The 12514-nt window shown below is 42.5% G+C and overlaps 1 protein-coding gene across 4 annotated transcripts; it reads left to right on the top strand.

The window, feature by feature from the left end:
* Positions 1–6889: 6889 nt before the first annotated feature.
* CTXN2 (cortexin 2) lies at positions 6890–12514 on the top strand. 4 transcript variants are annotated; one of them, XM_064456375.1, is made up of 3 exons: positions 6891–7418; positions 10716–10802; positions 12070–12514. In XM_064456375.1, exon 3 carries the CDS (start codon positions 12124–12126, stop codon positions 12370–12372), a length of 249 nt encoding a protein of 82 aa, XP_064312445.1. In that variant the 5' UTR covers positions 6891–7418; positions 10716–10802; positions 12070–12123; the 3' UTR covers positions 12373–12514. The 4 variants fall into 4 exon arrangements, with proteins under 4 accessions (XP_064312447.1, XP_064312445.1, XP_064312448.1 ...); XM_064456376.1 differs by lacking the exon at positions 6891–7418 and adding an exon at positions 7564–10440; XM_064456377.1 differs by lacking the exon at positions 10716–10802 and having other exon boundaries at positions 6890–7418.

Here is a 12514-nt window from a genome sequence, read left to right as displayed (position 1 = left end):
GCAGATTTCTGATTATTTATAAATATATAAAGCTACTGGGCAGGCTAAGCTGAAAGTTCAGTTATAGTTAGAGCACTGGAAGCTTATAGATGGACATTTGCTTTATTCTTAAATATAAATAACAATTAAATATTAATAGTTGTAATTATGCTATACTATTTCAAAATTACATAGGTCCATGCCACACACACCCCCCTAAGCATTTTGCATTCTCTATCACTCACCTGGAAGATATTAATTTACTTAGGAGGTATAGTCTGCAGCATATTCCTCTCAGCTTCATCAATCCCAATTTCTCTTTATCACTTGGGGGGAAAATAGGTTTTAAGCAATATTTTGAAAAAAAAAAGTTTCTATCATTTGAATGAAGTTTAATCAATTCACAAACCACGAGTACCAAAGTATTTCTAAAGGCGTCACCAACATCTATGATACAAGGAAAACCATTCAGTCCTCTGCAGTGAATTTAAATCAGTGGCTCCTGGTTACTGACCCACAGGAATTTATGCATTTTTAAGAAAACAATTCATGAAGGTTCAGAAAAGCTGAGCAGTACAGAGGCTCCACAACTCTATTAAGAGTGTGTTTCCGGCAAGAGACAGGAATCACTGACTTGGACAAAAGTGGGTTTTGGAAGTAAACTCCTTATGAGTTGCTGGGACTCTCCTTTGTCTGTCTGCCCTCATGACTGTCATACCAGGTGTTGGTAACGCCTCATATTTTTGGAGAAAGCTCAAAGATATTATGAAACACCCTAATAACCTACCTCCCAGATTAAGGTAGAAAGGCATGTCTAGAGGTCTGATAAGAGGTGTAATTCCGTTCACACATTAACCATAATTAGATAAATAACTTGGTATTTGCGATAATCACCATCACTGAAATAGTTAATGTTTACTTGAAACTGCTGTCATTACATTTTACAGCTCTCACTTCTACAGGATGAAAGGAAGTAATTCACGTGTTCAGGTTATTAAAATCCATTACCAGACCTCTGTTCGATTGTGCTTTGCACAGAGCATCTCAAGTGCTGGAATCCTATACTCCCTAACCCAGTACTATGGCATCAAGCAGCTGATGCTGAATTCCTATGCCCATGGGCCTGTGGATGTTAGTAACGTGAAGAATTATTGACTTTCTTACACACAGTTTGCCTACTTGTTCTGAATAACCTACTGGCTATTTCAACTGCTACCTTACCAAGTTTGTATGCCTTTTTGGCCCAGCTTGCACTGGTTTTGTACCAGTAAAATTGGTTGTCACTCAATGTGTTTTGTAATAAATACTGATAACTGTACAATCCATACAGTGATACACATCTATTAATGTAGAGGTGTTCTGTACTAGATTTGCAATGGGGCATAGCTTAGCTTAAAGCCTGGAGGAGTGCTACTAGCTTCGCTCTGTTCCCCTCACACCACAACTCCTATTTATAACATTCTTTTTACCTCAGTTGCCTGTTTCAGGATTTTTATGGGAGTCTTGCAACCTTTTCTAGAATTCTCACACATAACCACTCAGTATTTCTTTCTTCAAAGAACAATAATAAAAATGGGAGAACAATGCTACAAAGAGCTGTTAGGGATCTGATGGGGTGAATTGGGATTAAAAAGTGGGATTTCTTTGGTCTACAAAACTGTGTTGCAAAAGGTTTAAGTTTTTCCCTAGGAAGATTTCTGCATATAAATCAATTGAAAAAAAAAAATCTACTTCACATAATAAGTGAAAATATAAAAACCAGTACCTTGTATTGTATTGTAAATATGCTTGTATTTGTGAGAAAGTCTCCTTTGCTACATACTACCAATCCCTCCTGAGAATATTTTTAAATTATCTTTTGATACACGGGCTTCCAACATCTCTTCCACCTCTGTTCATGTCCTTAGAGGAGACAGATGTGGTCTCTGAAGAACATTCCTTTTACAAGGAGATTCCTCATTTAGTACAGAAGTATTAGAAGTGTTCTTGATCTGCTGTCCTAACAAATTCCTCTCCTCGCCCCCTAATGTAAATAGTGTTTCTCAGTTATGGGTAGGGTGTATGGTGTTCCAGCTGTATATTCTTGGCAAACTGAGAGTTGTCAACACTAATTTACAGAGAGTTGAGGATAATGGAATATTACTAGTGTATTCTTGCATATGTATGTAAATATAAGCAACTGTAAAGGAACTACTCTTGGAAGTCTCTTGTACCAGTAGTAGTCATGTTAAAATAATTGCGTGTGTTCCAAGTATCAGCATTCTTTTCAATACAGTAACTCTCTGGTAAATTCAAGTCTCAAGTCCTCACTGACAAACAAGTCATTGCTCTCAACTTGCTAATGACTAAATATGTATCACCATCCTTATAGAAAGGATCATTTTAATTGGTGCTTGGTTTATCTCAATATTAGTTTTAATTTTGTTTCCAGTTAAGTCATGATCAAAAGCAGTCCAGAGACACTTTCATCAGGTGGCACTTGTGAAAAAGTTCTATCTTCCTGAAAGTCAGTTCATATGGAGCTCAAGAGAATGGGACTTCTCAGCCTCATACGTTTTAAATCCATTGACTTTTTCTTTTTTTGTGTAAATGACTGTTTTCAGTCAGACATTGCTCTCGCCTATATGGCACCTGCATGGTGAATGTGTTGCATGTATTTTTTTCTTGTTTTGTTTGCTAAGGCACCTAAAAGTGCTTGGCATTTTCTAGACCCTGTCCCTTCTCCAGAAAGCCCTGAGTATAGCTGCAGAAGGGCTGCTTTAACAACAGGTTTGCTTTGTAAATCATTTGACTTTTGCAGCTCATTTAAAGATTCCTTTTTGCACAGCCACAAGTATTTCCAAACCAGTCTGCCTTGCCTAAGGTCGCACCCAACCTACACTGCTTTACTTTGTGCTAAAAAACATTAACCCTACTCTGCAACTGACACCCTCTTTTGCATAGCTCTAATGGGCCTAAAGTAAAGCAAATATTATCCTCCACAAACGCTGTCTTTGCAATTAAACATTATATTTCCAGTCTGAGAAAAGTTTTTTTTTTAACTTTGGAAAACAAAACATTTTACACTTCAAAAGGGCAAACTATCAAATGCTACAGCCTGTCTGCCGGCAGGCATCTTCCAGACTCACTGCAGCAGAGCACGGCCATTTCGCAGCTAGAGCCCACCTAGTGCACAGACCTTCACACCTGCAGCTGCGGTGCTGATTGCTTCTTCCATCGCTTCCACGTCCTTTCAACATCCTTCCAGTTTGCCTTCTCTGTCCTGTTCTCCCTCCCCCATCCCGAATAAGTCTTCAGCAGCACTAACTGCTTCAGACTCCCTCCCCAGATAAAAGGCTGTACAGATGCCTGCTACGGGGATGAAACTGTGGTGAGGCTTTTGTTCTGCCTGTTGCATATTTATAACCAGAAAAACTGTGCAGCATCCTATGTCCACAGCAGGGGATCAGTCACACAGGAGACCTGCTCTACTTGATCTGCAGGGATCTAACCTCTTTTCCCCCACTGAAGGCTTAAATCTCCCTAATTCTCATCAAAATTGGGTTTTTTCCCCCCCAGTGTTATACAACCCTTGACCACAGCTTAAGAGCCTAAAACATAATCATGTATTTTTTACCTCTAAAAGGCTGCATAACACCAAGCCTTGGGTAGTACTTTTACTCGTCCTATATTGAAACAAATTACATTACCCTCTCTTCCCCCAAATCATTACTCTAGCTGCTGAAGTTACAAAAGGAAAAAACTAAGCAACCTGCTTGCATTTTGGTCCTTCCCTCTACAACACATGTGGTCCTTAATGACAGGCTGAGTGCCCCTAACGTACCTGCCACCTCCCCTTGTCAGGGTGCGGCAGAAAACATCTACTTCCTGCAGGTCTAAAGAGCGTCTATCCTGCCTAAGGGCTTAGAAGCCCTTTGCTCTCTCCCTGTTGGCCGGGGACTTGCCCCAACCCCGAGATGGAGGAGCTGGGGATGCACCTGGGTACATATGCCCTCCTCATGAACCAACTCTCCTGTACCACTCACACCAGGTGGCACTGTTGGTTTTCACAGTATGTGTGCACTCTTCCACCTTCCCCAACGCTAACACTCGTGTACTGAACTGAGAAGCTGTGATTTTCAACCTAGTTCAGTTTCTGAATCCCTGAACTTCTCCTGTTTGGAGGCTGCGCCTATTCGGGGATTTAACGTGGGGAGACTGCTTCGTAGAACTTGTTCTTCTGCCTCATTCCTGGCAGTCACCAGAGGAGTACCCTGTGGACCCTCAGGACTGGAGAGCACACATTGAAGCTGCTGGTGAAGTCAGTACCTAGTAAAATCTGCCTTTGCACAAAGACAGATTCAGATCTTTTAAGACTACAGAAAAAAACTCAGGGTAGAATAAAGGTGTTTATCCTTTTTAAAATGTTAAATAGCATTAATTAAATGACATTTTAAAATTCCCACTTGTAACTGATCAATACATAAATTAATATATAATCCTCCCTCTTTCACTGTGGTTCTCTATCCCTGCTTTCATCTCCCCCATATACTATCGCCTTCTGATGATGCATCGTTTCATAAACTTGCTTAAATTTGCTCAGGAGGGGAGTTTCAACTTGATCTGTTTCTTCTGTGCACGATATTCTTCACTGACTCTACCCTTATCAGCCCATTTTAAATTTCTAGCAACTGAAGAGTTAGTTTGTGAAGGAACACTTAAGCAGCTGTTTAAAGCTAAACTGAAAAGCAAGTTACAATGAAGATAGTTATTCCTCAAAAGTTACATTTTCTTGATACTTACACCACTCAGATGATCCTCAAACATCAAAAGGTATTAACCAGCTAATAGCTCTAAGAGTTCCCTATTGCCTTTTGCTCATTGATACCCACTTGGCTTAAAGTGTCTTGCCCAACCTTAAATTAGGCTAGTTGAATTTACAAGGTCAACACACCAGATTACTAGATGATTATAAAATCTCTATTTCTGTTCAAGGGCCCTCCTTTAAGGACACACTTAACACTCCCTTAAAACAAGGATTGAATCAATGGCAAATACGACTGAAGACAGACGGAAGTAAAAGTTATTGTTCTGTTGAATACAAAGAAGGTGGAGCCTGATAAAGAAATGGTGAAAAGTAGTGAATGCTCTATTTGTCCATGTATCCAGAATGGCCACACATACACTGCTATCCCCATTTGCCTTACAAAAAAAAAAAAAAAAATCACTGCTCCTGTGCAAGAGCAAAACTAGTGACTTTCAAGAGAAAAAGCAATGAAATATAGGAAAAAAGTCATTCCATCACTTTTCCATTTTAAAATATAACATCTTGAACAGAAAGAGTGTTATTTGCCTGCTGACAACTGGTAGCTGAAGGAGAGACTCATTCCCTGTTGCTGGCTGCCAGTTTCTTTTCCAGTTTCATTCCCATGAAAAGTGGATCTCCAACACACAAAGCCATAGTACAAGAGGGGCAATTATTTCAGTTAAAAAAAATAATCTCTTAACATTCACTCCTACAAGAATAATGAGAGGAAAGGATAATATCATATTTATAGGGAAAAAGATCCCACAAGTAAACCTTTTCCAGGAAAAATGGTAGAGAAAGACCCAGCATCCATGCCCAAAATCAGACAGAAGAGGAAGACGCTCCCACTCAGAGGTTATATATTTCTACTGTCAATATTGTCCCTCATTCCCAGCCAGAGCAGATACACTGGTCCTGACTACTCCCAAAGCCTACGTACAGTAAGGTCCTCCAAGTAGAGCAATGCTCAGTTACTGGAAAAGCCTGGATTTATGTCACTCTCCTAACACAGCTGTGCTAGATGGGGAGGCACCATGATATCCTGAACCCCTGTGTGTTTGCTAATCCCAAAATCCCAAACTATAGCTGCTTCTCTCTAGTGAGAGACCTTCACGGGGCCCTGAATAAATCGGGGACAGGGCTAAAAAAGAACACTAGAGCTCCTTAGGAACAGAAGAGGCTCCCTGTATACATATTCTGAAAGCACAATCTTATACTATTTAAAACACTCTATTTATAAAGTCTTCATAGATATTTAAATATGAGAGGCACTTCAAAAATTAGCTTGCCTTATAATTTCAGCAACAGACTGTTTACCACGACTGACACTACAATATTAGAAGATGAAACTAATAACCATTAGCAAGTGCATAGTTAACTACTAGCAGGAGAAGGCATTTTTTTTGAAACTACCCAGTGGTCAGAAGCCCACTGTAGACACAGCAGAAGAGCCAGACATTAAAATGGCAGGCAATGCAAAACCCTTTCCCAGCCTGAGCTGGGAAGAAAAAGGTTTAACCTATCCTAGTGTTACTGCATGGAGGAAGAAACATAGGGAGTTTAAAAATTATTTTCTACGAAACAAATTCTGCTAGTAGCTCTGGAGTAGCCTTCAAAAATCTCATGATGCACAACACTATGATACAGTCCTGTTCCACTGACCCACGTGCGTCTCCGCAGGGGTGTATTCATCAGGGTGGCATACAAATATGGAATCACTATCATTTAAAACAGATTTGCTGTTTATTAGTGCAATATACCAATCCAGTTTTGGGAAACGAAATCCTCTTTCCTTATCCACCTTAAACATCTGCTGTTACGGCAAATAAAAGCCTCTCTAATATACAACCAGCACGAGCTAAACATAGCTAATGAAAGGATATAAAGGGAGGTCTAGGCTTCCGCACCACCAGCAGCTCCCGGCCATATGTCGCCACATGTTCCATGCCTCAATCGTTATTACTATGAAAGCTACGGGGAGGACACTGTAGGTGCAGCCTAAGGGGCTTTTAGCTCACCACGCAAAGCAACTCGGCATCAGCGCGTAAAGCCCCGCTCGCCGGTTGCGGGGAGTTCCACAGCGAGCAGAGCGGCCCGCTGCAGCCTGCGCGGCTCTACAGGTCCTGCTGCGCGCCGGCGGCGGGGCCGCGCTGCTCGGCCGCGGCGCTCCACTCGGGGGCGGCTGCCGCGTTTTCCACCGCTGCAGGGACCACCCGGCCTTTGAGGCCCCGTTACCCTGTCGGGGAATGGAGAGGAGGAGGGCGCTCCCACACCGCTCGGCAGTGGCCCGGGCCCTTACCGATGCGCGGCACGTAGTGTTTTGCAGGAAGTTTCCACGCTCCTCAGTTTAATCCGTGCAAAGAGGGGGTTGGAGAGGAGCGCGGCTGAACGGCGATACAAGGGGGCGGGCGGCGAGGAGGAGGAGGCGGTAGCAGCAGCGGCCGCGTTTAATTTTTTAATTAGGATGATTTGAGCGTCTCCTGGCGGGGCCGCATCGCCGGGCGGCGAGGGAAACCCGGGCAAGCCGCCCCCGCCGCCCGGGACCCGCCGTCGGGTCTCCAGCCTGGGCTTTCGACAGCCGGTAAAGGGTGCCCGGAGCCGCGGGAAGCGCTGCGCTCCGCCGCCATGGGCTGCGCGGGCGCGGAGGAGAAGGGTTCGTAGCGCGGGCGGCGCGGCGCGGCGGGGCTGACCTTGCGGCCCGGCCCGCACCTCCCTGCGGGCCAGAGGCACCCCGGGGCGGCGGGGGGGAGGGCGGCGGGCCGAGGGGCAGGGCGTAAATCTGCCCTGCGAGGGAAGCGGGCCCGATGAGAGCGAAGGCTGTGCGGGCAATCCTGCAGCAACAATTGCTTTGCAGGTGCTCGGTCTCTCGCAGCCTCCATCCCCGGGGAAGCAGCCGACACTTTTTCACGTTCACAAGTTAAGGATGATGCTAATGAGCGTTGTATTTTCCTGCCTGTCTATATTACCCAAACCTAGACCACATATATGAATTCACAGCACAGGGGCTCTTGTCCAACGGAGACACCGGGCTTGTGTATTTACTAAGGATAAAATCTCATTTCTGCAATTCATTGCTTGTCTGAAGGCTGGAAATGTCACTGCCCAGCGGCTGCTTCTCTGCAGGGGAATGCTGTTTATGTGAAAAAGTGTTGCCTCCACCCCAAGTTACTGTGCTGCAAAAACAGTGCCTGTTTTTGTGGGGCTTCGCTACCCTTGCAGGACAGTTAGCTTTTATTTATTTGCTAGGCATCCCTGCGCTGGCCTTCTTACCCTACACCTCCCTGTATGTTGTCTTAGAAACCTTACACTGGAGAGACAGTCTTCTCCCAGCAATGTAGAGAATACATACATGCAGCGTTTACATGAGCATGACAGGTTAGCTGTGTGGTCCCAGAGCTATTTTTGCAGCATTTCTGGCTGTGTGTTGTTAAGATAGCTCAGACCCTTTGGAGAATTCCAAATTTATGCTGATTTCTATTTCATTAGATCTCCGTTGCTAATCCTTTCATGCAGACAACTCCTATGCCCGATTCCTGTAATAGCATTCCTGGAATACAGTTCAGTTTCCTTGACCAGATAGTTAAGTGTGAATGAGGTGCTTCTGAAACTCACAGAGGATTCCTGTTTACATCCCTAACCACACCAACACGTCTTTAAGTCAGGTTTTCTGTCACTCAGACTCAAGTCTGGGACTGAAGCTATTCAAAGTACCTTCAGAATGACCAGATCCATGAACCAGCATCTGGGCTGCAGATATCCAAGGGCAGAACAGATGGCAACTGATTTAGTCCATTTTGTTACTATCATTTATGAAGCGAGTTTTCAGGCAACTGAGGCTTAATCATGCCAAAAGGATGGATGCTCCCAGCTTGAGCTGATGTCAAAGGTACTCATTTCCAGTACTGAGCCACTACAAAAAATCCCAAATCTATGGGGGTTCTTTGAGGGAAGGACTGAAACCCAAAATACAAGGAAGATTATTGAGGAAGTCTTTATTTAACACTTACTGGCTACTTTCTTCATCTTCTCAGTATCTCTGAAAACATGAGGGTGAAGGCTAGGTGTGAAAAAAGTGACACCCAAACCACCAAAGCTGTGGCTGGGATCTTCACTCCACACCAAACATTGTCAGAGCTGGGCTGGTGATGCTGCTAGGATAAGAATTTCAACATCTTTCTTCCAGCTGCCTTACAATACTTACTGCCCATGGTGTTCCCCATCACCCTCCATAGGTGCAGCCAGTACCCCAAGCTCATACCTCCATTTGCCTTATCTCAGTGGTCTATGTGCTGAGCTATCTTCCTCATTCCTATTTTCTCTAGGACTCCAATTATTTCTTCTGGCTTCACAGGGGACTCAAATGGTCTTTTATTTCACAGCAGGATTTAAGGAGCCTTTCTTTATGACAGTGTTTTTGTAGAGGCAATGAATCAAAGGATTAGTAGAGTCTTGACCTATAAAAAAAAGTCTAGAGAGATCAGTCTGAGACCCACCCCTACAAAATGACTCTGCAGATTCTCATATAATGCCTGCCCCCATCATAGTGCCCTAAAGGTTATCTTCAAGGATTTTTGCATCCAGGCCATGTTAGTTGGTATTCACAGTCTTCTGACTCACCCTTGACACATACACTGAAGCAAATTAAAGGATTTCTGACTAACTGGGAGAGGACATCTAACCTGTATGCGGCACTAAAATACGAAAACAATAAAAAGGTGCCCAAGGTCAGTCTTGGTACCACAGTTATGGTGGGGATACATAATTAGAACAAAATGTTCTGTGTACTTTAAGGCTTCAATTACAATTTTTGAAATTCAGGACAAGGAAGAGAAGAACAGAAAGCTGCATATTAGAGTTTCCCAGAACCAATTGCCCCCACCCAAGCAAAATGCCCACTGTTTTCTCATGCAGCTGTTCCAGCTGAACTTTTGCCAAATAAGACTGATATCCATTTCTTACCACTACATGTTTCAGCATCAGTCAAGCTTTGCACAGAGATCTGTCCCATAACATCTCCTGACAAGCACATAATGTACAAACAAATTCCATTAATTCTAGTGTGTAACCTGCAAAATTAGTAAAACTGGAAGTCATAATCTTGGAATATGACTCTATGATAAAGGAATGTCACCTCAAACACATACATATATCTCTGGACTCAGCTTAAATGCAGGGTTCTCTGTGGCCAGCCTATCCCTAAGACTTCCCTCAGTGTCTTCCAATATAGCAGCAGGGTTTTCTGAGTCTGGCTTTCCCAGGTAGCGTTTATGTATCATTTTCCCATATAAGTCTTCAATTTAATTTTTAGAACCTTGTGTCCTAGGACTTCTGGAAGGTATTTTTTTTTCCTTGACAGGCTGTCATCCAAATCAACTGATTTGTGACATAAATTCATGATATTGAACTTTCTGTGATTTTTTTTCCTATATAAGGTCAAACTTAATAGAAAAATTGGAATTATGCCCAATGAAAATCCATACAGCAGGTGGGCTTTATCTGTGATATATTTTCAGAAAATAAATATTGATTGTTGTTGACATTACTTCTAATCCTAGTAGGCTATATCTGGATCTTTTCTCCAACTTAACAGGAATTAAAACAGCACGACCCAAAGAGCAGAACATCATTCAAAACAAGGAAGGATCTCCTACACAGCTCTGTAGAATAAACAGACAGTTGGTTGTTGTGCTCTGGCAAATGTGTAAAGGCTGTAATAGGGAAGCATATATTTTAACACCTATTATACTGAGGATTATTGCAAAAAGACAGACTTGTGCCTTGCCCCTTTAATCCTTGTTTTAAAATTTTCATTCTTTAGGATAATATTAAAAAATCCCACAAATTTTGATGTGAGAAAGGAGACACCAAACAGGATAAAAGTCCTGTGCATTTCTGTCTTCTCAGTAATACCAAACCTTATTTTCACTTTTTCTGTTGTTATTAATTGTAGGCTGACTCAGGATATGGCTGGTTTCAGCCGTGATGGCAGTACAGAGTGGAGATACTGGAGCTCCCTTTAAACTGGCTAGCAGAGCAGGTACCTGAAGCAGTGTAGCCATGGCAGCACAGAGCTCTGAGTGGCCTAATTACTCTGCTAAGAAATAAATGGATACTGGGAATTCCCTGGGGGAAAAGATGGTTGAATTGTTAACAAAAAGAGTTTTCCCCTGAGGCATGTTAGTTAAATAGGTGTTAGCAAGAGCCAAAAACCCTCAAGCTCCAAACTTAGAATAAAAATGCCTTTGTCCTTTGGCACTTCAGAAGTCCCAGTCCTTCCAATTCTCCTGCTGTCTACAGAGACAAAAGAAAGATGTGATTTCAATATCTGATGGAAAACCTAAAATAAAGCAAAATTATTCCCACCCCCAACTAAAATCTTTACATAAGATCTCCTTAAAAAGACAAAAGTTTCTCCTGGCTGGAAACGCATAGAGCTCTCCTGGTGGCAGTGGTAAGGTGGAGATGCTTGAGCATCCTGCCTCCATAGGGCACACATCAGGGTCAGTCCCCTCAGCTCCACGAGGAGCATGTTCAGACGGGGTGTTTACTATGCCTGTAAAGATGGCGGGGTATATATGTATTCAATGGGGAAGACTAAGGAGGAGAAATCAATCAGAGCAAGATTTAGGGGAAGGGAATTTACTTCTGTTACCTCTTCGCCCACCAATCTTTCCTCATACACAAGAGTGGACATGTATAGAGGAAGGCGAAGGGGCAGTTTTACGAATATGCTCACTTTCTTACAAGCTCAAAATGCACACAGTGTTTTTCTGAAAATGGAGCCCAAGGCTTCGCTAAAATTGCACACACAATGCTTTACAAGTTGGATGTAATTATGTAGATTTATAAGCTAAATTGCATAAGAAAAATCCACATTATTTGGCTGGAACTCCCTTTGAGGTTAATGCAAGTTTCAGTAGTTTAAGGACTGAGATGTAAACCCATTTCAGAAAACATACTGGTTTCTCCAGGTGGAGACCTTTGTGAGTATTGCCTAATCAGAATCTGTAGGCTTGTGTCCAGTCTGACAAAATGCTGTTTGCAATAGCCATGTGCTGAAATTGCTCTGTTTTGAGGAGATAGAAACACAGGAAATTGTGAGTTTGCTGTCTCATAACAGTGGCCAGTCAGTGGATGGGGTGTAGAGGTTAAAAGTTGCAATTTTATCACATTAATTTAAATGTGAAAAAACAACAAGATGCTACTAAAATCCAACCTGTTTTTCATTTCCAAATGTTCATATGTTACAGCTCAGGTATACACACCCCATTTAGACCTAACCAAAATTCTTCTTTTCTATGCAGGCAAAGAAGCAATAGAGGTGATAATCCCACAGAGTCACCAGGATGTGATGCCCAATGATGAGCAGTAATTACTGCAGCAACACTTCAGCCAGCATGAGTGTCAATGAAATGTCTGCCTTCCCTCTGACTTTAGAGCAAAAAACTGGCTTTGCCTTTGTGGGGATTTTGTGTGTTTTCTTGGGACTTCTAATTATCAGATGCTTCAAAATCTTGCTAGACCCCTACAGTAGTATGCCTTCATCTACATGGGAAGATGAAGTTGAGGGGTTGGATAAAGGAACATTTGAATATGCTCTTGCATGAAAACTCACAGAATATCCTGCCTTAAATTTGATGTTGATTTCATTTTGGAAACCAACTGTAGTTACATTTGTTATACATACCTGCATTTTGGAGATATGTTGGTGGCATCCATTTTGTTAAATAAATATTTGTTGCAAACTCA

This window comes from Phalacrocorax carbo, chromosome 7 (assembly GCF_963921805.1).
Source record: "Phalacrocorax carbo chromosome 7, bPhaCar2.1, whole genome shotgun sequence".
Taxonomy (NCBI): Eukaryota; Metazoa; Chordata; class Aves; order Suliformes; family Phalacrocoracidae; genus Phalacrocorax; species Phalacrocorax carbo.
Note: the sequence above shows the minus strand (reverse complement) of the source record. Positions and strands in the feature narration are given on the sequence as shown.

What these genes read in the sequence shown, in the direction of transcription:
- CTXN2 (XM_064456377.1), top strand. Translation starts at nt 12,124, where the DNA reads ATGATGAGCAGTAATTACTGCAGCAACACTTCAGCCAGCATGAGTGTC.